Genomic DNA, 27,624 nt, shown 5'->3' on the forward strand with positions numbered 1-27,624 from the left:
TGGAGCAACAGGGCTCCCATACACTTCTGGTAGAAAGTGTAAATTGGTATTACCACTTTGGAAAACTGTTTAGCAGTATTTACTAAAGCTAAACATATACATGTCCTATATACCTACCAGAAATGTAGATGGATGTTCTTTAAGAATGTATATGTACATGTACAAGAACATTTATAACAGCACTATATGTAACAGCTAAAAACTGCCCAAATGTCCATCAACAGGAGAATGAATAGATTCCGGTATGTGGTATGTTCATACAGTGTAGTAATACTCAGTAATAAAAAGGAACAAATTACTGATGTATTCAGCATCCTGGATAAAATCTCAGAAAGCTCCAGACCTGATTTATTGTTTACTATTAATCATGCTGATTTGACATTAACTGAAATGTCTATAGAGCTGGACCAAAAAAGCCAGACCAAAAGAGAACATATTTTATTATTCCATTTTTTATAAAGGCCAAATGCAGGCAAAAACTAATCATGATGTTAAAAGAATAGTGGTTACCCTTGGGGGAGGGGTGCTGAGTGGAAGGGGGCACAGGGAGGTGCTGGCTACAAGAGTTTGTTTTACTTATGAAAATCCATTGAGTAGTACATTTATGACTTGTGTCCTTTTATAATATTTCAATAAGAAGTTTACTGAAAAGATGGGGAAAAAAAAAAAAGAAAAATTATACATGGATGAACTGTAGCTATTTTGTTTGTTTTTCTTTGTGAAGGCATGCTTCCCAAGAGCCAAGTGACAGATCCACTTGCCAAGGAAGGGCCTAGTTCTCCAAGGTATGCATCCTTGTTTTACTTTTTTAAAGCGTAATCAGTTCTACACCAAAATATACACGTTAAAAAAATAGCTCTAAGTTTGATTTATTGCTTATTTTATTAATTATGCTTCTTTGACACAACAACTGTAGTGCCTCATTTATCAGGCATTGTTGGAGAATGAGCTGTTCCGTAAATATGAATTTTTAACATAACTGAAGTTTAACCCATTTTAAACACCACAACTTTAAAAAAGAACTATTTTTTGTGATTATAAAATATACATTCATGGTAGAAAACTTGGAAAATAGAAATACAAAAGAAAGTGATAGAATCAGTTGTAATCCCACCAACCCTGGATATAGACTCTTAATATTTGGTTTATTCCACACAGTTTATTCATGTGATACCTATTTCCATACCATTCTATTTTGATAATACAGTATTACAGTATATTCTATGATCAATTTCCTATGTCATGAAAGATTCTTCAAAAGCATTTTTTGTCTGTATTCTATCATGTGATGGAAATTGATCATAGAAATCCATAATTTATTCAACTATTCTATTTTTTGTGTGTCTAGTTTGCTTTATCAGTTTTTAATGGAAATCCTTCAGAATGTAGTGTACCCTGTCTTAGTAAATTAAGCAATCCATGTATATTTTTGTTAATGATATTTCAGATGCCCTTAGTGTTATGTGTGTTATTTGTAGTCTTTCTCTTACCCCCTTTCCCCCTATCATGAGTCTATAACAGCAGCTTCTGGCTCTACTTGCTATACCTGTTAAATTATTTCATATTCAATTTTAAGTTAAGGGCCTGAGGATACCTCCTAGCATTCACATTGGGGGCCTGTATACAGGTAGTAAGTACAAAAACAGAATCAATTTGATCAATAGCTATTACAAAACCGAAGACTTAGTTTTTCCTTAAGTTTTTACTGTTGACCATTAAGCATCCTTGGTGAGTTAATTTCTTGAGGAGTAATAACATATTTGTGACAGGGAGGAGTGAAGGTAATAAGCATGTAGATTTTGTCGTGCTCCTTCAGAAAACATGTTGTGCTACTGCTCTGATAAAAGGAATTTTAGGTGTGTAACCTTTATAAAAAGTGCCTTCTCAAGGATCTTGTTTGTTTTTATCCAAGTTAGAATACATGGATGTGTAAGTATTTTAAATTGAGAAATAATTGCTTTATTATTTATTTCATGGTAACACCACTGATTATTTAGAAAAAAACCTTTACCTAGAGAAATATATTTCTCACTGTAGATTTTGAACTGTGTTTTAAATCATGTATTTATTGTGTCATATTTTATATTTTTAAATTGTATATATTTTAAAATTATATATTTAATGATTTAATATATGTTACTGCACATGATTATTTATTCTTTTTAAAATATTTTACAGCTACGACTGGTTCCAAACAGACGCTTTAGTCACCATTGTCATATATACTAAACAGAAGGTAAACACATTTTTAAGATCAGAAAAAAACAAAAAAGTAAATAATAAATGTGAGCTATGCGCAGGTGTACTTTTCTAAGAGCTCTTCTTGTATTAACTGACAGCAACTCTGTGAGGTAGACCCTTTCGTTACCCCTATCTTACAGATGAGGAAACAGAAATTAAGTAATTTACCCAAAGTCTCACGGTAAGCGGCAGGTCTAGCACTTTGAACCCAGGCAGGCTGGCTCCATAGTATGTGCCCTTAACAACCATGCCATAGCACCTTAGGGAAAAAATAGACGAGGAAGAAGCATATTTTATGTGCTCTTCTGTGATTGTTTCTGTGTTTAAGCATGGATAACAGCAGTGAGAGTCCCCGTTTAACTTCACCATACGAACTAATTTCCTGCACTTAAATTGGAATTCAAGAGCCAGGAGAGGCTGTGCTGCTGGAGCTTAGTATGCTTAAGCCACTAACGGGGTTCAGTTAATGCCCTCTGAAAACTAAAATTAAGGAGTTAATTCATTCACTAAGTGTTTATTGAATCCCTGCTTCATTTTCAACACCATCGTAGAATTCAGGAATCTAATGATGGGCCAGTTTCATAGAGACTGAACTCTCACCAGGCTTACAGTCCAGCTGGGAAATCAGATAAATAAGTAGGCAACTTACAACATCTCCAGACACATCCTCCAGCAACTGGCAAGGTTCCCACACTTGAGGAACTGTGGAGATTTAAAGACAAGTTCTGGCAGCTAGGAATTTCTGAGAACTCATGCTACTTCTGTAGTAGCAGAACCACATCTGAGCTGGTGAGCGCCTCCTACTCCTGCAGCAGGATCTGATGGCTCCGCAGGAGTGACCAGCCTCTGCCTGAAAGAGCCAAGAGGCCCAGAGAGGCACTGCTTGTCCCGCCTTCCACTCCCTCTTGGTATTGTCTCCTAACCAAGCAGTCCTGAACCAAGAGGACAGGGCCTGGCAAGGTTGGGGTCTGTGTGCTTTCATTGGTGATATCAGTGAAGCGCAGAGGATGGATGATTAAGGGAAGGGGGAAGGTTTCTACGTGGAATAATGTATTCAGTGTATGGTGTAAACGATAGGCACCAAAATAACTTGCACCAAAGCTATGTAGAAATTAGAGACATCTAAAAATTTGTTAGTGAATTTTTTATTATTATTATTTTTGATAAGCTGAGCCTAAGAGGTTGTGTTATTTGCACAGTGTCACATAATAGTGGAAAGATAAAAATGAACACAGATATCTTGGCTTCTTGTCTGATTCTAATTTTTTTTCCAAATTATTTATTCAACAAATATTTGAGCACCTACTTGGTGCTGAGCAATATTCTGAAGACAGTATTCTGCCCCTTACACTTAGAGCTTAAAGACGAGTGTGTACGGTAGACATTAAGCATAGACAAATGCATAGTTAAAAATGTGATATATACTTTGAAGGAGAAGAACTGGGTTGTATGAGAGAGAAAAAAACAGGAATAATGTGTATGTAGCTTGTGGGTTCTGTAAATAAGTACCATATGAACTTTCACTGATCAGCTTAAAAGTATAGTAATAGGAGTTTGGTGAAAAGTTTACTTTTTAATCTTTCTCTTTTCGATTTCCATTTAAGGATATCAATTTAGACTCAGTAATAGCTGATCACCGGGATGATTCCTTTAGAGCAGAAACAGTTATCAAGGATTATTCGTATCTTATACATATTGGTAAGTACCTTATTCTGTATTCATGGAAACAACTTTTGTTTCCTTTAGGTATAGTAGTTACTGGTGTAGAGTCTCGGTACCTATAATATTTCATGTGCCATTGTCATTTTGGTTTGTCATTTTTGATCTTTTTTTTCTGTTATTTCTTTATACTAAGGAAAGTGCTAGCAAATGGCAGTACAACCTCACTTTTCCCAAGTTTAAACAATTAGGTGCGATCAAAATCAATAATCATATGAAATACTTGTTGGCCCAGCTTTGTAAGACTCTGTAACTTTACCTACAAATAAATCTCCGGAGGCCTGCCTGTCATGTGCTTCCGCTGAGTAGACATCACCAGGCACTGTTCTATCGGCCTGTCTCTTGCCAGCCGCAAGGTTATACTATACCCTTCAGCTGCCTGTCCCTTCATGGGCAAAGACCTACCATACAGTTCACTTCTGTCTGTTTTGAGAGGTTACAGATCTATCAGGGGAAAGAAATCAGGACTAAAATCTAGAATCAAGGTAGCAGATTCTTAATCCATTTCTCACCCATAATGACTCTAGGAGTTCATCATTTTCTCCTTTAAAGAAGGTAATGTTATTCTAGTTAGAAAGTAGAAATGAAACAAACCAAAACAGCAAGAAGAAAACTGTATTTTAAGCACACATTCTTATGTAAAGAACGTTTCATTTACGTTTGCAAAACAGAGGCTGAAATTCTCCAGGCCTCAGATGACTCGCGATTCAGCTCATGGCTTTACCATATTAATGAAGGACCTTTAGTCCTGAATTTGATTGGAGTTGATAAATGTTTTTTCTTTCTTATTTTCCCCCCACTCATTAATCAACCTCAAATCTTAAACATTTCTTCTAGAAATACATGCTACCCTGTTTTTTGCTAGCATAAGATCAAATATATATTGCCTCTTAGGGAGAGTTTTAATCAAAAACTCAGATGTCTAGAAAAGTATACATTATTCATTAGCTCTGTCATGATTTTTCTTTAAGGAAGACCTCTGTGTCAGCATTTACTATGTTTCAAATACTTTATGGCTAGTTCTGTTCACACTGTAGCTAACTGTATCTTGCACACATATAAACAACAAACAAAACTTCCACAGTCAAAAATGTGAAACTCCTGGTTGCTAATATTAGATCAGAAGGACTAAAATAATGCAGAATCTTAAGTTCCACATAACTATTAACACAGTGAACTTTAGAGCAGTTGTTTGTAAAAATACTTCTTGCATCACCCCGTTCTGGAATGTAAGTTCCATAAGAGCGGGGATTTTTCTCTTTTACTAACTGTGATAACTGTAACACCTGGAAAGTGCATAACACGCATAGATGCCCAATAATTTTCTTTTTCAATAACTGAATGAATATTCAACTTAGAGAACAGTAAGAAAGGAAACGCTGAGCTAGACCCAGTCCTGGCCTGTATTCACACACGCACGTGCACACCCTGGAGTATGTGTGTTTCACTTGCTATCTCTCCCTGCCTTGCTCCTGTCTTGGTTTGTAGCATTGTCAATCTGGGACTGTCCTTGCACCAGTGTGGGTTATCCACCTGTGGGCAACTGAGTATTTACTCCTTAATTAATAGGGAGAGAAATGGAAAAATTGAAGACACATATTTAAGTAATTTGTCTCAAAACATTGTATACAGTAATTTGGTTGTGTTCAGTTTCTTTCTTTTGATTTCTCAGGATATGTTTGAGAGATGTGGAATGGTGCATGAAAGAACCATTTTAATGATCTTATATGGTGTTTGTAGACCATAGGAACTGAAGTTGGATCTTAACTGAAATTTTTTTTTCTCCAGCCCTAAGTCATGAGATTCAGGAAGATTTTTCTGGTAAGCTACCAAAAATAATTTATCTATGTACATATACACACACACGGGGGCGTGGACAGCATTTGTCTTATTATTCATTTGTATATTTTCATGTTGCAGACAAGGACATGATGTTTTCTATATAAGCAAGTACATTAATTTTTAAATGTACTCTTTTCCCTCTGGTTTCAGTTCCCCCCACGCCTTTTTTCTTTCCCCTTTTTCATCTCTTTTCCCTTTCCTTTTCCTCTCCTTAGAAAAAAAATTCCTGTCCCCATTCTTCCTTCCGGCCCTACTCCTGACATGCAGCTTGTAGAAATATACTTAACCACACCAGACAAATTTTTCTTAGGTATATATATTCAAATATTTAATATTGACAGAGCACATTAAATTATGACTATTTCTGCATGCAAATACACAACGTGGATTTTACACAGCTGTTTAGCAATAGAAGACTCATCAAAGAATGGTGGTTTCTTGTTTTTCGTGTTTTTCTTTAGCTTTATTGAAATATAATTGACAAAATTAGAATATATTTAAAGATTTAAAGTGTACAATGTTATGATTTGATAAAGGTATATGCTGTGAAAAGATTCACAGAATCAAATTAATTAACACATCCATCACCTCACATATTTACCTTTGTGTGTGTGTGTCTATGCATATGAACACAAGTTCTGTTGTCTTAGCAAATTTCAGGTATACAAGACAGTGTCATCAACTGTTGTCACCATGTTATACATTAGATCCTCAGACCTTATTCATCTTGTAGCTAAAAGTTGGTACCCTTTTATCAAGCTCTCTCTATTCCCCCCTCCCCCTGCCCCAACTCCTGGCACTATTTTGCTACTCTCTGTTTCTATGGGTGTGAATTTTTTTTTAATTCCACATATAAGTGATACCATGCACTATTTGTCTTCTCTGTCTTATTTATTTCACTTAATATAATGCCCTCTAGATTTATCATACGTTGTCGCAAGTGGTAGGATTTCCTTCCTTTTTTAAGGCTGAATAATATTCCGTTCTATATTCATATATACATGTGGTTTCTTGTTTTAAAGTACTGTCAGAGTACCTTACACCAGTTCTATACCTTCCCTTTTCTTTATACCATAGTAAGTTCTGCAAATTGTATAAATTAAGCTCTTTAAAGTCAAGGACTTCTTACGTTTGTTAAGCTTCAAATCAGTGCTTACTGAATTGAATTTATTTGAATAATCTGTGTTTAAAAGTTGTTAAATTGCTACTGAATTATGTGTTTACAGTGAGGAAGGACAGATTGTTTCTAAAGACGAAAAGAAATATACTTTAGATCTTTAAAAGCACATTCAATTCATAAAATTTAATCAATTTTAAAAGTTTATTTTATTGTTGTACTCATGTATTCTAAACTATTTTAAACATTCAAAAATAAAAAGAGAATCTAAAAGATTTTTAATTATCAAAGATTGACATGCACTTTATTGGGATTTATTCTCCTGAAGCTTTTTCTATGTTTATTAGACTCACTATTGGTTTACTGAATTCACTCGTAAGAACCCCTCAGATCCCAAGAAATGTTAAAAGAGTATAAATTAAATTTGCTTTTGTGGATCCATTCAATGGCTAATTTGTATATTTAAGTTTTTTTTTAAGTTATGTGTTAATTAGTTGCCATGGCTCTATTTGAGCTTGTATGAAAACTAGCATTATGTATTAGTTTGGCCCTTGATAAATTAATTTGAAAGAAGTTAATCTGAATCTAACATAAACTGGATTTAACACCATATAAGGCATAAACAATTTTGATGAACATGTACACAAAATTTTATTTATCTCACAAATGCTCAGTGTCATTCATATCTGATTGGGACATTTGGGTTGTTTGAGAAAGATTGGTTTAAAAGTAAAACCTTATATTTAGTATCAATGAATACAAATGCAATTTATCTTCTTTTCAGTGCGAGTTGTTGAGAATGTGGGAAAAATAGAGATTGTCCTGAAGAAAAAAGAGAATACTTCTTGGAAATGCCTTGGTCATCCCCTGGAGAATCATAATTCACTTATTCCAAAGAAAGATACAGGTAGGCTGTGCTATTATTTTGAGTCCTGGCTTAATGAAAATGTTGGGTCAGTGGCTCAGTTGTATCCGAGTTTGGAAGGCCACTTGCAGTGAGCCAAAGGGTCCTTGTATCTCTCTCTGTGGAGTTGAAAGGGACATTGTGTCTGTTATCCTTCTTTTTTTTTTAAAGCAGAAATTAAATTTATGACTCTGCTATCTAATGTTTAGACATAACAAAGGTCATTAGGTAATGATACCTAAATGTAGAAACCCACTCAAACTCTTGTCCAACCATTCACTCCTTGAGGTTTTTTTTTTTTTTTATAAAAGGTACAGAAACAAGTTAAGTTTATGCCTTGTAGGCACATCTAGTCTTTTTCTGTTAGAGAAGGCACATTTACTGTCTCTCTGCTTACCTAAACCAGTTTCTGAGTTTATTCCTAAAGGATGATACCATTCATTTCCTTCCTTTCTTTATTTTTTAAAGCTTTTTATGTAACTATAACATTTATAGGCAAAGGTGCATATTACAAGTGTTCTACTTGATGAATTTTCACAAAGTGAATGCACTCCATATTTTCTCTTTGAAAACTGGTAGGATTTGCCTCTTCCAAGTGTTTTGAAATTTCACGGTTTGATATACCTTAATGGGGGGTCTGCTTTCAACTTCTGTGCCGAATATTCGTCCTCTTTGCTAATATTTCCATTACAGAAACTTAAGACCCTCGGGCCTGGGGAATACTGATATTTCTTCCCTCCATGGTCTGTGCTTACTTTCTAGAAATAGTCTTGCTTTAAGCCTTCTTAACCAGTTCTCTGATTATCTTGTCTTTTCTCTCTCATTTTCAATTTTGTCCTTTTCTTCTACTTTTTGGGAGATTTCTTCAGCTGTGTCTTCTAGCTCTGCTGTTGTGTTACTCATTTCTACTCTCATATTTTTAACTTTGGAGAACTCTTTAGATTTTTGTTCCTTTGTTTTAGCATCCTGTTTTCTATCTTCTGTTTTTAAGAATTATAGTGTTTGAGAGTTTTTGTCTCCCTGTGTAGCCTCTATTCCTACAGTTTGTTTATTTTGGTCCGTCTTTCATATTAGATGCTTTCTTTGAATGTCTGCTGATCCTTGACCATCTGCTCATACTTCAGGGTGGAACTCTAAAAGCTGATTGGAAACTCTGTGCCTGTGGGTGTGGCTTGTTGACAGTAATATTTACTATGTGGCTGGATGGTTTCTTCGGGAAAAGTCTGATGCCAGTATTTTGTCAGAGTCTCTAGGGTAAACAGTCTTCTACCTCGCATCCAGCATTTCAGAAGTTATGTGGGAAAAGAAGGCTGGGATATCTGTAAACTTAATTTCCTTTTTTTTTTTTTTGCCTAGTATACTATATTAGTCTACTAAGGCTGCTGTGAAACAGTACCACAGACTTGGTGGCCTAACAACAGAAAGTTATTTTCTCACAGTCTGAAGGCCAAAAGTCTGAGACTAAGGTGCTGCCAGGGTTGACTTCTCCTGAGGCCCCTCCTTGGCTTACAGATGGCTGTGTTCACATGGTCTTCCATCTGCGTCCCTATTGCCTCTTCTTATAAGGACGTCAGTCACATCGGATTAGGGACCACCCTAATGACCTCATTTTACTTTTTGAAATATGCTGTCGCCAAATATAGTCACTTTCTGGGGTACTAGGGGTTATGACTTTAACGTTGAAAATTGAGGGGGACACAGTTCAGCCTATAACATATACCCAATCTAGAGACCCTTTGTTTTGCCCTCTATGGAGAGAGCAAAATCCTGATATTTTGCTAGAATAGGAGAGAATCAGTCATGTGGCCGTGTGAAGTAGGGGAGGACTTCAGAAAGCAGGGGAGGCAGCATCTAGGCTTCTTCAATGAACTTTCTTCCAGAAAGTGGTTTTAGCTCTGCCTTCACTCTGATTCTAGATACTTGGTCCTGCCAATTTCTGAGCCTCAAAGGCTCACGTTACAGATGGGTTGATTCTTGGCTTTTTGTTTGTCTAGCTTAGGATTTAGCTTTACGGAGTCTACTGAGTCAGTTACCAGTCGTTTCTTTGCTTTGTCAGCTCCCAAACTTCTGTTGCTTTTTTATTTCTGTTCTTACTGTCCTTGCAGGCTAGGCCTTAAAAAACAAAACACACACACAGAGAAAAAAAACCATCTTTGTTGTTATTTTAGGGAGGGGTTAGAAGAAACTAACTGTATATATTCAGTTTAGCATCTTTAAATATTTAAAATTATAAAAATATATTTGTGGATAGTATTTTAATTTTCAGAAAAGTATCACGTAGCTATATTTTGAGTACATACTGTGTGTAGAAGGCTATTTTAGGTATTGTGGTACGAAACAAATAAAAGGCATCAGAAATTATTTTCCCAGGTGGAAGAAAGAACATACACAAACATGAGACTGAAGAATACTTGTACCAAGAAATAGGCCAGTAAGAGCAAGTTACATAGTGCAGACTTGAATGTATTGTAAGTTTACCTTAAGTGAACTAACAGATGCAGATGAATTTGACCTTAAATGACTCTCCATGAATGAAGGAGGTGAATATCAAGCAATGTTTTGAAAGTGGCTTTAAAAATCCCAAAAAAACTATGAAGGGCTTTCCAGGTATCATTACTGGGTACTTACTGTGCCAGACCTTTTGCAGGTGGTAGAGAAAGGAAATGTAAGCCATATGTGGGAAAATTCAAATAGAGCCATTTTCCCAGAGCAGGAGGTCTCAATTGTGTGGTATAAGGTAGGGAGAGAGAACATAGAGGAATAACTGAGTGATGTAGCAGATCAGAAGAGAATAGGTAAAAGACAGTGAAAATGAAAAGAGATATCATTAAAGTGAAATCTGTTGCGCTGAAATTATCTGACTCTCTAGTGATTGGAAAATCATAGCAAACCAAGTAAAAGCTAAGTCCTAGAAATAAATGAGACTGAGAACCCAGGCTGACCTCCATTTGGAAATAGAACGAACATTGCTCAAGTATTCTCTTCTATAATTTCCTGAGGCTCTCCATGAGCTCTTTCATCCCTGCCATAAATTTTGGCTTGAATCATGAACCATCATAGTTCGCTTTAGCTTTCTTGTCTGAAATTAGAGCCATGCATGTATTTTTCAGTGAATTAGATTTTCCACTTTGGAAAATGACTCAGAGTTCAGGGGATTTTTTTTTTAATTTGTTTGACAGAATTAGCATAGATAATTTCTTCTTCGTCCTTTCTCTTCCTTAAATCATGACAAAAACTATAGGTTATTTTCCACACTAGCAAAGCTGAATACTTACATGATCAGAGTATTATGATTAACTTGCTGTCAGTAGCTTCAAATGTTCAGTCTATCACATGGCTCCTTGGTTTTCAAGGAGGTTTTCATGCTGGCTTCCTCTTACTGAAATTTCATAGTTTAAAAAATAAGCATGTAAGTTGAAGACTTAGTGCACTACCTTCTCATGTCACATCTAGAATTTACTTACACAAAAGATTCAAATATAATAAAGAACATAATCAGAGAAGAGAAACTACTTCGTTTTTACATTTAATCCAGCTGTAATAGTTAGTAAATTAAATTATATGACTAGAACCCAACTACCATTTGTAACTTGGGTGCTTCCAATTATTTTCTTCTTCCCAAAGATGAATAGATGAAGATTATGAGTGAGTAGTTGTGTGTGTGTGTCTGTGTGTGTGTGATGACTAACAAACTTGTGTCTATTAAGAGTCAAAAACAATAGATAATTGGATTGCTATTTCTGTACCCAACCTAAAGTTTATTTTAATTGTGATTGCCTTTAATATGGGAACTTAGATCACCAGACAAAGGCAGTTATACAGATTTGCCAACAAACAACTCAGTAAATGAATATTGGGATACAAAATTATAAACAAGATTTAGAAAAATTGTGTCGTAATTGTGGTATGTCAGCAGCTGTTTATAAACCTCTAGGTTAAATATATATAGAATCTATAACTGTCTTTACAATTCAAGTTGAGCTGTATGAAATCACTGATATTTATCTTTTAACCTAAAAAAATGGCAGTTTCTCATTATTTGAACTATACTTTCCTCAGGGCTTCCTAACTGCTCACACCACACGCGCGCGCGTGCACACACACTGAAGTACTGTCTGTAGGTGGAAATGTGCTTGTCAGCACTCTGTGAGCAGTCACTTAATTGAGGCTTTCTGTGGAGCCTGTGATCCTGCAGGCAAGCTGTTCGCCGCCACAGTGAACCACAGCTCTTGTTGCAGGGGTAGAAAGAACCGCCCTCACCCCTCCCCTCCCCTTCCTTGCCTGCGGATCAGTGTTTCTTTGCTGCCTAAAACAAGCATTCAGAATTACTGGAAAAGAAGAAAATATTGTGGATAGCAAATAGAAACTTCATTGTGCTTTGTCCTCTTAAATTGTCTGCTCAGCCCAGCAGGTGTAAAGTTGTTTCTTGCACAGTAACTATAAGATGCTTTGGCATTTTGCTGTCTTCTTATTTCTAGCGGAATGGCCTGAATATGAAGAAACACAGAATAGATGGGGCAGGCTGTAAATGAGTAAGAAATTATTTACTATATTAAAAGGTAGAATAGAAGAAGTTTAAAAGCTTAGAATTCAGGCAGTTCAGGCATTTCAGTGTATAATGTTGGCTGAATTATTAGTTATGGAACTGAGGAAAAGTGATAAGCACAGAAATGTTCAAATCTAGTGACAACCTTGCTATGATGTGGACCTCATTGTCTAAGGGCCCCATTGAATCTAGTCTTGGAGAAAGAGCTTCCTTTCTCCTAACTTAATGCTAATATTTAAGTCTATAAAATCCTCACTTTGAAAGAAGGATTCAACTCACATCAGTCTAGGTGAGGTAGTAAAAGACCTGAATACACTTTAGGTATATATGTTTTTTTAAAATAATTTTTTATGTCTTTTTTAATAAATTTATTTATTTTATTTATTTATTTTTGGCTGCATTGGGTCTTTGTTGCTGCGTCTGGGCTTTCTCTAGTTGCGGCGAGTGGGGGCCACTCTTCATTGAGGTGCACAGGCTTCTCATTGCGGTGGCTTCTCTTGTTGTGGAGCATGGGCTCTAGGCATGCAGGCTTCAGTAGTTGTGGCACACGGGCTCAGTAGTTGTGGCTCGTGGGCTCTAGAGTACAGGCTCAGTAGTTGTGGCACACGGGCTTAGCTGCTCTGTGGCATGTGGGACCTTCCCGGACCACGGCTCAAACCCGTGTCCCCTTCATTGGCAGGCGGATTACTAACCACTGTGCCACCAGGGAAGCCCACTTTAGGTATATTTTTAACAGTAATAGTTAAAACAGAAAGGAATCTATGCTTTATTGTCAATTTACTAATACTGCTTCATTAGGTTTTACCCCAGTATATGGAAAAATGTGTGCCCATACACGTTTATCATCCTAGTGTTTGAAGCTGTGTTATGAACGTATTCTTATTCATATATTCAAGAGTGTTTTGGGTGAGGATGATAAAACTATACTACTAGAGGTTAAGTGGATGTCTTACCAGAGTTAGTGAAAAGGCTGAATAATTTTTAAAAACAGCAAAATAAATGCAATTATATAATACTTTTAAAAGTATATAATAACTAAAACTTTGTTGTTTCTTCAGCATAGGAAGGTATTCTAGTGACTTCATGGGTTTGAGTTATTTTATCCATAGTCAAAAATGTTAGATATTTGTACAGTTCTTGAAAATAGTTTGTTCTCAAGTGTTCTGCAGACCTCTGCTCTACCAGCTGAGCTATGGAAGTCTCCGCTTGTTCTCAGGGGTTCTGAACATCATCCCTGCACACAAGTTCATTGCTCATCAAGGTCACTGTCTTGGCAGAAACAGCCAGCCAGCAAGGCTAAATCAGGCTGACCCCTGCTGTATGAACTGTGACAGATTCTGTAAAGGAAAAACTCAGATTTTTCTTTCCTGTGTAGGAAGAAAACTCCCTCCCTCCCTACTGTCTTTCTCTCCTATGTGTCTCCTTTACTGTTCACACAGAACGCTTTACTTCTGACACTTCTGGTCCCAAATACGTGGAGATTTTCCTCCACAGCAAGCAGTTCTTTGCAGTACCAGCTGGTGTCTTACAAGTTAACTCAGTTCTGACACTGTCTACCTGGAGACACCATCGGATCCCACAGGTTAACGGCTCAGTCCCACGTGATCCCTCCCCCCGTCCCCCAACACATACACACCTCAGATGCCAGTGGCAAGCCCAGGTTACCACCTGTCCTTCTGACCAACTGGCTATAGATGGGAGGTTCCAAAGACACCTTCCCTGGGCTTGATCAATTTGCTAGAGTAGATCACATATGATAAAGGATACAGATGAATATCCAGATGGAAGAGATGCAGAAGGTGAGAGAAGGTCTGGGAGGGTCCTGAGCACAGGAACGTCTGTCCGTGGGGAGTTGAGGTCTGTCACCCTCCCAGTGTTGATGTGTTTGCCCACCTGGAAGCTCTTTAAATCCCCTGCTATTGGGATTTTATGGAGGTTCCTCATGTAGGCATGATCAGTTATTAACTTCAGTTCCAGCCCCTCTCCCCTCTCCAGAGGGTGGGACGTGGGGCTGGAAATTCCAAACTTCTATCATAGCTGCGTCTTTCTGGTGACCGACGCTCATCCAGGAGCCCACCCAGAGTCACCTCATGAGAACAAAAATGTTCCTGGTTCTCTTATTACATAGGAATTTACAAGGGTATTAGGAATCCCGTGTTAGAGATGAGGGTCAAAGACAAATACAGTGGTTCCCCCTTTATTTGTGGTGTTGCTTTCTGAGGTTTCACTTACCGCAGTCAATCGTGGTCCAGAAATATTAAATGAAAAATACCAAAAATAAACAATTCATAAGTTTTAAATTGTGCACCGTTCTGAGTAGTGTGATGAAATCTCAAGGCGTCCCGCTGGGGACGTGAATCATCCCTTTGTCCAGCACATCCCACCCGTTAGTCACTTGGTAGCCTTCCGGGTTATCAGATCAGCTCTCGCAGGATCACAGTGCTTGTGTTCAGGTCACCCTTATTTTACTTAGTTATGGCCCCAAAGCGCAAGGGAGGTGATGCTGGCAATTCCAGTATGCCAAAGAGAAGCCGTAAAGTGCTTCCTTTAAGTGAAAGTTCTTGTCTTAACAAGGAAAGGAAAAAAAAAATCAAATTATGAGGTTGTTCTACATCATGTTCTACCATGAGAACAAATCTTCTCTGTGAAATTGTGAAGAAGGAAAAAGGAATCCGTGCTAGTTTTGCTGTTGTACTTTAAACTGCAAAAGTTACTGCCACAGTTCATGATAAGTACTTAGTTAAGGTGAAAACGGCATTAAGTTTGTACAGTAAGATATTTTGAGGGAGACAGACCACATTCACATAACTTTTATTATGGCATATTGTTATAATTGTTCTATTTTATTATCAGTTATTGTTGTTAATCTCTTACTGTGCCTAATTTATAAATTACAACTGTATAATATGTACATATATATAGGAAAAACCCAGAAGTTTCAGACGTCCACTGGGGGCCTTGGGATGTATCCCCCATGGATAAGGGGGAACTACGGTGTGAAGGACAAGAGATGCTCCTACTGTTCTTATCACTTAGGATATTATAAGAGTTTTAGGAGCTCTGTGCCAGGAACCGGGGGCAGAGGCCAATATATAGATTTTCTCTTATCTCACAGCCCAGCCCCTGGTCTCTGGCCGTGAACCATTTATATCAAATGATACACAGCTAAGAAGAAACCGGCGCTTTACTAGAATCTCATTCAGTCATTAATAGCTCTCCAGTCCATCACCACATCATATGAAAAATGTCTCCCAGGGCAAGGCCCCTCAAGTGTGCAGACTTTCTATTCAACCTTAATAGGTTCCAGAAACCAGAGTGGTCTCAGCAGCATATGGCTTCACCCTTTCAGGCATCTGATAAAATTGAGTTAAGAGACAATATCATGTCTTGCTCTGAGCCTCTTCCAAGGTGTTAATGTAATATTGGATTTCCCTCCTTACATAACCCAGTTTCTAAATGGAATGTCTATTGAATTGAATGGCTGTAGGTTGTGGGTTTTTCTGCGTGGACATATCTAGGTATGTATATCAATATATTTTTAAATATTGTAGATGTTAGTATTGATGTTTGGGGTTATTTATTTTCCATTGGAGCATTTTTTAAGTGTGTAGTTCCACTAACTGGTTGCCCTATGTTGGTTCAGGAAGATCTTAGAGGAAGACATGAGTAAAGGTAGATTGCAAATTAGGAGGTAAATAAATCATACAGGTTTCCCCACTATCCAAAAGTAGAGCCTTCCTATGGAATCTTTCGTAAGTGGAAATGGTGTAAAGGGAAGAAGCAGTTACCCTAGGACACACCTAGCTCACGGATGCACAAGGTAAACTGAGACAAAGTGCAGATGCTCACAGGCACAGTTCAAAGTCATGGCGGCTTGACGCCGAGATGCTGAGTGTAGTTCCCGGGGAAGGAGCTTGGGGCGCTACTCTCTCTGCTCGGGGTGCACGCTGCCTCCGTAACAGCTCACTGCAAAACAAACGCTGAATGCTATTTTCCCTTTCACCGTTTTTCATAAAAGTGAAAATCCTCTTTGGATTTCTTTCAGTTAGGAAAAACAGGTACTAATGTAGATTTTTCATAAAAGATAAGTGGCGTAAAGGGAAATGTCGAAAAGCGGGGGACACCTGTATTTAGGTAATTGAAAGTAGTAAAGAGTGCTAAGAAAACCTGTGGTTGATCAGAGCGGTAGGAATTGGGGATGTTGAAGAAGAGATGTACCTGGGATGGATGGTGACTTGCTGAACTGGTTCCCTAATTTGGACATTAAATAGTTAGTAGGGAGTTGTAAAGGGTGGAGGGGTAATCTATAAACATTTATGCTTGAACCGATGTAGTCGACATAAGGAGGAAGATGCTAAAGAACCATGTACTATTCTAGAACGATGATTCTCAAACTCTTTGAACAAGGCCTATGAGTTGGGGCGAGAAACTCTCATAACTTGTTGCCCCATCCACATCTTCTCAAGCGACTCTGTGATCTTGGGCAAGCCGTTTAACTTCGGTAAGCCCCTGCTTCCAGCAGGGAAAATGAGAGTGGATAGGTGCTTTAAAAGTGTACTAGGGGGAATTCCGGTGGTTAGGACTCTGCACTTCCACTGCAGCGGGCACAGATTCCATCCCTGGTGTGGGAACCGAGGTCCCGCATGCCGTGTAGTATGGCCAGAAAAACAGAAAGTGTACTAGGAGCAGGAAGGAGCTGAAGGACAGGTTGAAGGCAGTATGGACTCCCAGTCCAGTGCTCTCTTCCACGTCTCTCTCCCACTGAGCTTTGTCTTTATTTTAGCCTGTGAAAGTCTACTCTTTAGAAGGAAAGCTATAGTTTCTTTTCAACAGGAAGAAAAAAGGATACCCAAATTATCATATTATCCTCAGCATTTCAGTGTTATGCTGAATGTCTCAATATTATATGTATGTTATTAAAAGAAGTTAATGTGGGATTAACAGATACACACCACTGTATATAAAATAGGTAAACATCAAGGACCTCTACTACATAGCATAGGGAAATATATTCAATATCGTGTAATAATCTATAATGGAAAAGAACCTGAAAAGAATGTGTGTTTGAGTGTGTGTGTGTGTGTGTGTGTGTGTGTGTGTGTGTGTGTATATATATATATATATATATATATATATAACTGAATCACTTTGCTATACGCCTGAAATATTGAAGATCAACTATACTTCAATAAAAAAATAAAGATTAAAAAAAAAGAAGTGAGGTTTCTGGGCAGACAGTTTTCTGTCTTATGTTTTTGTTTCACCATCTCATATTTATTTTCAATTTCTCATTTTCTTGTATAATTATGCTTATAAAACCAGAAACCTGACACTTCAATACAGGCATTATCCAGACTGAAGTCGTCAGTGCATCTGCTTTATACTCCTTTTCCCCCATTTTTCAGGTCCATGCCTGTGATACTTCTCAGTGCAACTGAAAGACGAAAACATTCTTAAGTTTTCCGTAAGACTTTTAGAACCTATTGTTAGCACGTCCTTGTGAAATTATGGCAGTTTTATTATTTTATCGGTAAGATGTTGAAATTATCTCAGTGGTGTTAAATAGCAGGAATACTGTGTTAATTCTCTAACAAGGAAAGCCAGTCAGTCACTGGAACCCAGAGTTTCCTTGTGTTTTAAATATAGTCAAAGAGGTGCATACTTACTCTAGCAAATCCTTTCTGGTAAAGGCTAGAGGTGAAACTGTCAGGAGGGGCACCTGCCCTGGACTCCGTGCTTAGAGGAAAACACAAGGCCTCTCTTCCAGCCGCACGGCTCCCACAGGATGAGGAGTGTGCAAGGTGAAGAATTATCCACCTGGAGTTCAGGCGCTTTCCTTCACCACTGCCCTCCAGGTATCTGGAACCCCAGAATTCCCTGCCCAAATGGCCCCAAATCCACTTCTATCCAGGCAGTGGCCAAGGCTGTTTATGCAGAGAGCAAGTAGATGAGCCTTAACATATGGGCTGGTGCACCTACACCTGCACAAGGCTCCACTCAGGGTCAGACGGTGGGGCTGAGAAGAGGGGCGTCAGGCCATAGGCAGTCAAGGGGGTGCTGCTGTCACCCCTCCGCCATCTTCCTGTATGGAACTCTGAGGAGCTGAAGAATCCTGAATTCGAACCTAGCCTTCTAGGTCATTATGAAAGTCTATTTCAAGGTGTAGCGTAGAACATATTTTATTTAGCAGTTATTTGTCTGATTTATAACTTTCACATATTTAGACATATAGATGGGGGTCTCATATTGTATTACCACTCCGGGTCCCAGGAAGGTCTAGAGGAAGGGATAAGGAGATCGTTTGAACCTTCATTTCTTCTTGGGGGTGAGCCTAGGTCCTCTGATCCTTCGTCGGTCCATTACTGGATTAGGCCTTCCGGGATGACTCTGGGGCGGTACCCTTAGCTGTAATCTGGTCTAAGCTTTGCCCTGGCAACGATGCACTCTAAAGTTTATGTGCATACCGAGCTACCATGGTGACAGATGGAAAGATTTAGTGACCAGGTTCTTTGGGAGCAAAAGGGACAAGGGAAGAAAAGAATTGGATGAAACTGTGGCCAAAATGATTTCTTAGGATTCTATGTGAATTTTAGTTTTCCACTAACCATTCGTTATTTGATGTAGGACCTTCACATCCTAAGGTCTGGAGTAAATCTTTCTGCACCTACTTAAATATTTTTAGGTTAAAAAAAAGAGCATAGGGGCTTCCCTGGTGGCGCAGTGGTTGAGAGTCCGCCTGCCGATGCAGGGGACACGGGTTTGTGCCCTGGTCCGGGAAGATCCCACATGCCACGGAGCAGCTGGGCCCGTGAGCCATGGCCGCCGAGCCTGTGCATCTGGAGCCTGTGCTCCGCAACGGGAGAGGCCACAACAGTGAGAGGCCTGTGTACGGCAAAAAAAAAAAAAAAGAGCATAATTAGGATAATAAGATGCTTTATTAGGATTAATTCCTGACATCTCTGTAAATGCTATTTTATTAAAGAGAGGAAATTATGAAACAAAGTCTACTCTGGCATGCTGTTTACATCCGAAAGAAAATTTACAAGTGAAAATATTCATGCTTTCAGAACTTCTGTAACAAGATCTTCCAATCCAAGTGGTATTATTTTGCTCTGTATACAAATAATATTTCCTGAGCTTAGGGTATTAATTTCAAATATTTCCCCTATTTATAGAAATACTTGATTCCTTTCGTTTATTTGTATTTTAGTACCACAAACTTGGCATCTTCAGTTTTTCACTTAAATTAATTTTCCAGATAATCAGAACTTACACCCTTAAACCTAAGTTTATTTTTTGTTTTAATCATTTTTTGACCATTGAAATGTTCTATAATTCATATACATATGAATTTTGTTTGTGTATATATAATACACATATACAGAGACACAAGAATGTATTTTTCCTGCCTTTATCAAAGAAATATTTCTAAGTTATTGAATAGTGCTGGTATTGTTAAACCTTAAATATTTGAGTTTCAGGACTTTTCCATTCTGTAAGAAAAGAATTTAGAATGAGCTTTGTTGATTATCAAATATCTTTCACATCTACAGTTTAATTATATAGCTGTTATAGGCTTAAAGGATGGAATTACTTTAAAAAGTAAATTTAAGAAGAAATAAACTAGACTTTAATTTCTTAGGCTATAATGGTTTTAACATGCTATAACAACAGACAGGAAATAACACTCATTTTATAGAGCTTATTTTTCAAATTACAGAAGTACTTACAGGTTTTGGAAAATGGATATCACAGGAAATAAAATGGAGAAAACTAACACTATAAGACTTTCAAAATACTGACGAATTTTTTAAACGTCACAGGCCTGTTAGTGAAACTCAAGCTCACTAAAGAGCGAAAGCTGAGCCTGTGTTTTTGCGCGGTAGGTCTGAGAGTACTGCTTATTTAATTTATTCCTCACTAAGAGAAAATGAATCACTTTCTAGGTTTGTACTACAGAAAGTGCCAGTTAATTTCCAAGGAAGATGTGACTCATGATACGAAGCTTTTCTGCTTGATGCTGCCGCCAAGCACACATCTTCAGGTGCCAACTGGGCTACATGTTTACTTCAAGCTAACTATTACAGGTAAGGCAAGCAGAGGCTTTGCGGAAACATTTTCTTCTTTTATAAGCAGTTCGGAATCAGTACTAATCTCTCGAGGAAGCGCCCATTTAGGTTATAAATAAAATGTTTCTGGGCAGCTAGACTTAGTGATAGCCAGATTCTAGGTTTGTGGATGCAGTGATCCTACATGTGGGAACTATAGCTGTGCTGCATCACTGTATGAACAAAGAAATTATCACTAGTCATAGAGGTAGTGCCACCAGCATTGTAATTTATTACTAACAAAGCCTTAAAGGAAAGAGGTGAGGGAGCACACAAATGGTCTTCCGTGAAGACAACTGCCAGGAACACACACTAACGTCTCTTATTTAACTACTTACGGGTCTGTCATTTATGAAGTTGAATTTATAAAACTGAAAACGAGTGGATGATTATAAATGATTTCCTTGCATGTGCCACTAGTATTAGAAGCTCTGTAAACATACTCCTAACTGTGTAAATTCTTTTCCCCTCATTTTCGTCCTGAAATTACCTCATTCACTTGTTTTACATACCTTTCTTAGCGATGTCTGACATCTTCTTAGTCTTTTGAAACTGCAGAAGATAACACTCCTAGCCTTTCCAGCAATCAGCCTCACGGACTACCAGCCAGGATTTGGTGACTGTGGTTTATTATGATGACACTGTTCAGTTTTTCTCTTCATCATCACTAATGCCAAGTTATCATTCAATAGCTGGTATCTTCCCCAGTGTGGTTGTTGTCAATGTATTATGATTTACATGTAGATTAATTTTTGTATATGTGATGGAACCATGTATAAAATTTTGGTCTTTCAAATATGTGGTGACTCCTCTTTCTTTGGAATTTGGCTGGCTAAAGTATGACTTCTTATTAATTTTACCCTGTTTTTTATTATTATATTCTTAGAAGTAGTTGGATTAACATTCCTCTCAGTTACCAAAGTAATATATAAAATACTAAATTGTTAAAACAATTCGAAATATATAAAGTAAAAAGTGAAATTCTTCCCTTCCTGGAACGCAAATGATCCCACTGGCCATTGGTATCCATTGTTAAAAATTTGGTATATGGGGACTTCCCTGGTGGTCCAGTGGTTAAGACTGCATGCTTCCACTTCAGGGGGCACGGGTTTGATCCCTGATCGGAGAACTAAGATCCCACATGCCGTGTGGTGAGGCCAAAAATAAATAAATAAAATAAAATAAAATAAAATCTTTAAAAAATTTGGTGTATAATTAAAATTATTATGTAAATACCTTCTCGCATCTCTGTGTAAACTTTTAATGCCATTTTTGTTGTAGCCTATTACAAAGCTTACATGTTGATGGTGTAGATGGTTGTCTAAGTTTATTAACATAAAACCCCATCACCTTATGCCATGCTTAATAAAAACAGATTATTTATATTATGGGTAGATTACTGATTTGTTAACATTATCTCAGCACACATAGGTTTAGGGTATATATACATGTACTACATACATATAGAACGTAGAATTAAGTTCACATTAAGTGTAGTTTTAAATATATACTGATAGCATCATAAAATTTGTATGCTTCATCTTCATTTAGATTTTTAGATTTGAATTTCTTTGTTGTGACTTTTTCCAGGTACTGAAATTGTGAAGCCATATACACCCGTATCTGATTCCTTATTCTCAGAGTTCAAGGAACCAGTTCTTCCCAACAATAAATACATCTACTTTTTGATCAAAATCTACCCTGCTGGACTCTTCACACCAGAGCTTGATCATCTTCAGATTGGTTAGTATATATATTTTTTAACCTAGATTGTGTTCTGGATTGGATCACATGTTACAGTTTCTTTTAGTTATTTCCCTGTGGGAGTCTGTCAGATATCTTCAACTCATCATGTCTGCAGCCAAAGTCATGTTCTCTTAGTCCCACCAACCTATCCTTGCTTCCATATTCCTCATCTGTTATTTGCAGCATCACTGTTCATCCTCGACCCAATCTGGAGACTCGAGTCATCGCTGCGTCTTCCCATTTTCTCCCTCCTAATCCAGTCAGTCACTAAGTTTTATTGAGTTTACCGCTCAGTGACTTTTTAATCTTTCTTTTCTATCCCTTCTGCCACCTTCTTAGATCAAGCCTTCATCATTTCTCTCTTAATCTGTAATTGGTCTCTCTCAGTTGCCTCTAACTGGTATCTTTCTATTAATCTGCATTTTCCAGTTCTTTTTCCATACTGCCTTGATGATAGATTTAATCATGTTGCTCTGCAGCTTTGACGCCTTGGATGGGTCTCCATAACCTGAGTAGCACAAGTATTTTGTATGGTGAGAGGTGAAGCTGGAAAAAGCATCCAAGTCTTTGCAGGTCACGAAGAGGACTTAATCAGTTAGTCCAGAGGTTTGTCATCCTCATTCTTAGGTGCTTGAGTTTTTTAGAATGCCTCTCTCTACCTGTCAAGTACCTTTTTAAAAATATTTTTTAAAAATATCACTTACTTTATGAAGCCTCCCTCCTCTTCTGAACCCCTCGGTAACTAACACTTTGTTCATTGATCTAGGATAAGAATAAATAATATTCCTTCTTTACAGGATTTTGAGTTTAAGGATAGATATGTCTTATCTTTGTATTTTCCATACCCAGCAGGGCAGTTAGCGCATAACAGGCTCTCAATAAAAGTACTATGAGAGAATTAATAAAGGGACTATAAGGAAATCTACTAATATTTAGAGACCGCCCCCCTTCCTGTTTCTACTCCTTTTTCTGTGTCTTCAACTTTTGACTGCCTTTTGCGTAACAATAAAAGAGCTCTTCCCCTTTTAAGACAGTATTAGCAGTAATATCGAGTGAAGTAGATCACTAAAATTTGGAAATAGAGAAAATTTGCTGCTCTCTGAAAGTTAAGCTCAGCAGTCTACATATAATAGATGTGATGAGTCATCTTTGGTTACATAAATCAAAATATTGGACATAAATGTGAACCTAACGAATTTTGGAATACCTACATATCTAGTGAAGGTGATATCACCTTGCGAAGGACTGACAACATGATTGTAATATAGCAGCTGGAAACTTAACTGATGGTATTATAACCTATCCATAGAGATTGTGTAGCAGAGAGCAGGGTGGAGAGTCAGCACAGAGCATGGGAAAGGAAAGCCGAAATAGCAAGATCAGTGTTTTTTCAACTTCATCTAGGGGAACTAGTCATGGCACAGATACTGGTGCCACTTAGAGGGTTGTACGCTGGCATGGCAGTGGTAACTCATGAAGTCTCAATATGGCCTATGTGAGCTACCCTATAAAATTATCCACTTCTTTGTTTCAATTCCATGTTCATCAAGCAACTTTTAAATGATTATTTTGCCCTTCCAAATGTTCCAAATGTTTGGTCTTCCAATACTGGTATTGAGATGCCCTGGATGGGGCATGTAATGCTCAGGTCACTAGATGCAGGTAGTCAGGCTGAAAATCCGTTGCCATTCTGGCATGTGTGCTTTAATCTCTTGTGAACTTCATTAGCATCAAGTCCTTGCCTGAGTCTAATCAATTTTATGACATTGGAAGGACTGGACTGTGGACAGAAGTTATCAAGTTAATATCATTCTGTGAGGCTGCTTTAGTAAACAACCAGCTGACTTTTTCCTGAGGATGTCTGATCTTATGGTCCCTTTCAAACTATAACAAGGAGCTTCTGTTACTTTCTAATGTTTAACTCATCAATTACTACAACATTCTTACTCTCCTGCCATGGACAAAAAAGGGAAAAATTATGAGCATCCAAACATTTAAAAATAAACCAGAGCATTTGAAATTGTTTTTAAAATATGGTCAGCTTTATTTTGTATTTTTAAAGTTACATTGAAAATTTCTGAAATGTCCTAAAGACAGTTCTCTTATATGAGTGGTACATAGCGATTATATCAACTGCATAGCAGAAAAGGGTTTATTCAACTGTTTTGATTGAAAATTTGGAAGTAGCATGCCCCAAGTACGGTTTCTGATCGAGCTTTGTCTTTATGGGAATTAAATGCAGAACAGCTCTTGTTTTAATTGATAGGTATTTTCAGAGATTTGATGGAGGCAAAGTTAGCACTTTTACTAACAACATAAGATATTAGAATACATTTCCGTTTCAATTTTCTCTCCTACTACGCTTATTACTGTGGTTAAGAATCATATGTAAGTAGTGAATGTGTATTTTCCGCCCTATACTGTGCAAGACAGGTATACTCGGACTCTGCTTTTGAAGTGCCTAGTTTTAGTTTAGCAATCAAGCCTTTATTGATAATTTGTAGTTAAATATTTGGCAATAGTTTGTATGTTAGAGACTCCAGTTGATTTGGGAAAATAATATTGGGAAACGAGTATAATGAAATCTCATTATTAATTTGATTATAATGATAATTTGAGTATAATGACATACTTGGGAGCCTAATGAGTATTCTCAAAACCCCTTACATTCCTTAAAAACTGAGATGTAGTCTGATAATTATGCAACCTGTTTCTCCTCGTGTTCTTAATTCAACTAGGTTAACGGTCTCATTTTTTTCCCCTGATTTTATGTATATTTCATTGTTTAGGAGATTATGTTTCTGTAAGCAATCCCGAGGGCAATTTTAAAATATCCCAGTTCCAAGACTTGGAAGATCTCTTTTTATTGGCAGCGGGAACAGGCTTCACACCAATGGTTAAAGTACTGAGTTATGCTTTGACTAATATACCCAGTCTCAGGTATGTCATTTTATCTTTAATTATTACCCCTTGTAAGACGGCTAGATTAGTAGAAGGTATTCTAAATCGATTAAATACTTAGTGGACCTCAACAGACATGTTATCCCTCAGTCGTCATTTCTCACTCTTCTTCCTCCACTCCAAGCTGTTTTATTTACTTGATTCCTTTATTTTTGATATTTTTGGTTACCTAATTGGCACTAAAAAAACATTCATGCTAGTTCACTTTTAGACTTTCCATTCATGCATATTTTTTAATTCTATAATCGAAATGGTACCTTTTGAGTTGTTGTTTTTTCTTTTAAGGAAAGTGAAGCTGATGTTCTTCAATAAAACAGAGGATGACATAATTTGGAGAAGCCAATTGGAGAAGTTAGCATTTAAGGATAAAAGGTATAAAAGTGGTATTAGCTCTGTTTTTAAATATTCATACAGGTTTAGTCAGTTGATACCCTGCCTCCTTTGGTTGGAGTTTTTAACTGACCAGGAAACTCCTTCAAACAAAAATAATCACTAATTCTCTTAAAAAAAAGAACAAAAACCCAAATGTAAGTAATGTTAGTACACCTCTCCCAAAGAGATAGTTTGATAAAGTCAATGTGACATCAGAGATGTATCACTAAAATATATACCGGGCTTTATGTTTATGTTATGTTGTGTATACTGAGTTAGGTTTCATTGAAAATGATCCAGTGTAGCCAATTTGGTAATTCAAGATTTTCTTGTTATAATGGGGACAGATCAGATAAATCTGGTGAGGTAGGTTAAGCAAAAATAAACATGTTTTTTTACTACAGGATTTCTTAGAGCGTTTACTATGCCAATGTCCATTGTGAGTTTCCAAGAAGGGGATTCCTTCTGCATTGTTTAGCAAGATTCTCTTCATTCTTTTTCGTTCACATTAACACGTATTAAATATCATTAGTGGTCCTCAGTACACACTTTGGGAAATGCTGGTATAGGTAATAGAAAAAAGTCTGAGTCAGGCTGAATTCAGTGGTAAAATGAGGCAGCAAGGACAGCAAGGTGGCAATTTGCTTCATTGAAAAAAGAGCCCTAGCACAGTCCAAGGAAGTGAGATAATTTAACCACGCATACGCCCCATCTCCCCCAAAGAGGTATGAAAGCAGTTGGAAATTCAAAACAAAATTTCAGAAGAAGAATGAATTGGACAAGCTGTCATATTTCTGAAGCATTTTTGTATCATTAAAAACTATTTCTAAGAATTGCAGAACTTCGTAAGTCATACAAAATATCTGACGTAAGTATTTATGTTTATGACAGTATGGTGGAGGTAAAGTTCTTGACATTTTAAAAGTTAAAGACCTCAGAAATCCAGCTGTCCCTGGGGCTCCAGGTTCTTCTGAATATTTTCTGAATATCCTCACTAAGGTGATGCCGTGGTTCCTTCTAGTCTTTTCCTCTCTGTTGTCTCCCATCCTCCCCCTCTTTCTCTTTTAGTAAATAATTTGCACAAATGAAGGACGACCTGAATTTAATCACCGAAGTGTTTTCTCACATACTTAAAACATAAACCTAAGAATATGTACTATACTTAAGTAGTTGCACAGCAATTTAGAGCATAATTTAAAGAAATAGAAATTCCTGCGTTTTTCAAGTGTCTTTTTCACTAATTTTCAAAGTGGAATATCGGAAGCAGCATTTATCAAAAAGCCTAAAGACCTAAATTCTGGTTTTCAGTCTACCCTTTACTAGCTTGAAACTGTATTCAAAAATTACGTAGCTCTGTGGGCCTGTCCCTTTATTTTCAAAATAGAATAATGACATCTTTCCTGTTTACTTCATAAGCCTGTTGTGAGGACTAGAGAAGATAGTGCAAATGCTTAGAAATTGTGAAGCCCTGCCTCAGATATTTGGGTTGCTGTTATGAAGGACCTCTGTATACATGTGTTCTTGTATTGACTGTTTGAGCTCCTGTTTCCTAAACAAGCATTTGAAAGACTTTAAGCAGACGTAGCTACACTTTTTTAGCTAGATTTTTTTTAAAAAGTATTTCTGGCAGTTTTGGGACATGGTATTCTTCAAGATAGTTTGCTTGTACAAGAAAAATTCATTTACTATTATTTCAGCAAACAGACATTGTACTCTTAGTCTATCCATTGATGTTAAACTCGACGTAAGAAGTAACGTGTATACGTATACCTGAATCACTTTGTTTTACACCTGAAACTAACACAACATTGTTAATCAACTACACTCCAATATAAAATAAAAAGTTAAAAAAAATCAAAAAAAAAAGAAAGAATTGGTAGAAAGGCATGTGTTACAGCTTCTGAACATGAAGTGCCCTTTAACAACGTCCCCTGTGTATTTTGTTTTGTCTTGCTTCGTCCACATAATTTGGGTTGGTGGAATTGCGTAGGCTGCAGGACTGAGGATGAGGAAAGGCCCCTTCTTTTTCACTTCTGGATAACTGGCTCTAAGTGAGTGAGACGCTCCA

General features: G+C 37.3%; 1 protein-coding gene across 5 annotated transcripts in view; it reads left to right on the forward strand.

The window, feature by feature from the left end:
* The window catches only part of CYB5R4 (cytochrome b5 reductase 4), an 81,674-nt gene that overhangs the window by 43,762 nt on the left and 10,288 nt on the right, over positions 1–27,624 (forward strand). For 4 of the 5 annotated variants that reach the window (XM_019929372.2, XM_019929374.2, XM_019929373.3 and 1 more), the window contains 9 exons: positions 725–785; positions 2,179–2,236; positions 3,846–3,939; positions 5,749–5,781; positions 7,704–7,826; positions 20,316–20,456; positions 22,068–22,220; positions 25,013–25,163; positions 25,470–25,556. In XM_019929372.2, the coding sequence (XP_019784931.1) occupies positions 725–785; positions 2,179–2,236; positions 3,846–3,939; positions 5,749–5,781; positions 7,704–7,826; positions 20,316–20,456; positions 22,068–22,220; positions 25,013–25,163; positions 25,470–25,556 (901 nt within the window). The remainder of the gene's footprint in view (positions 1–724; positions 786–2,178; positions 2,237–3,845; positions 3,940–5,748; positions 5,782–7,703; positions 7,827–20,315; positions 20,457–22,067; positions 22,221–25,012; positions 25,164–25,469; positions 25,557–27,624) is intronic. The other variant, XM_019929375.3, reaches the window with a different exon arrangement.

The sequence above is a fragment of the Tursiops truncatus genome, chromosome 12, assembly GCF_011762595.2.
Source record: "Tursiops truncatus isolate mTurTru1 chromosome 12, mTurTru1.mat.Y, whole genome shotgun sequence".
Classification (NCBI taxonomy): Eukaryota; Metazoa; Chordata; class Mammalia; order Artiodactyla; family Delphinidae; genus Tursiops; species Tursiops truncatus.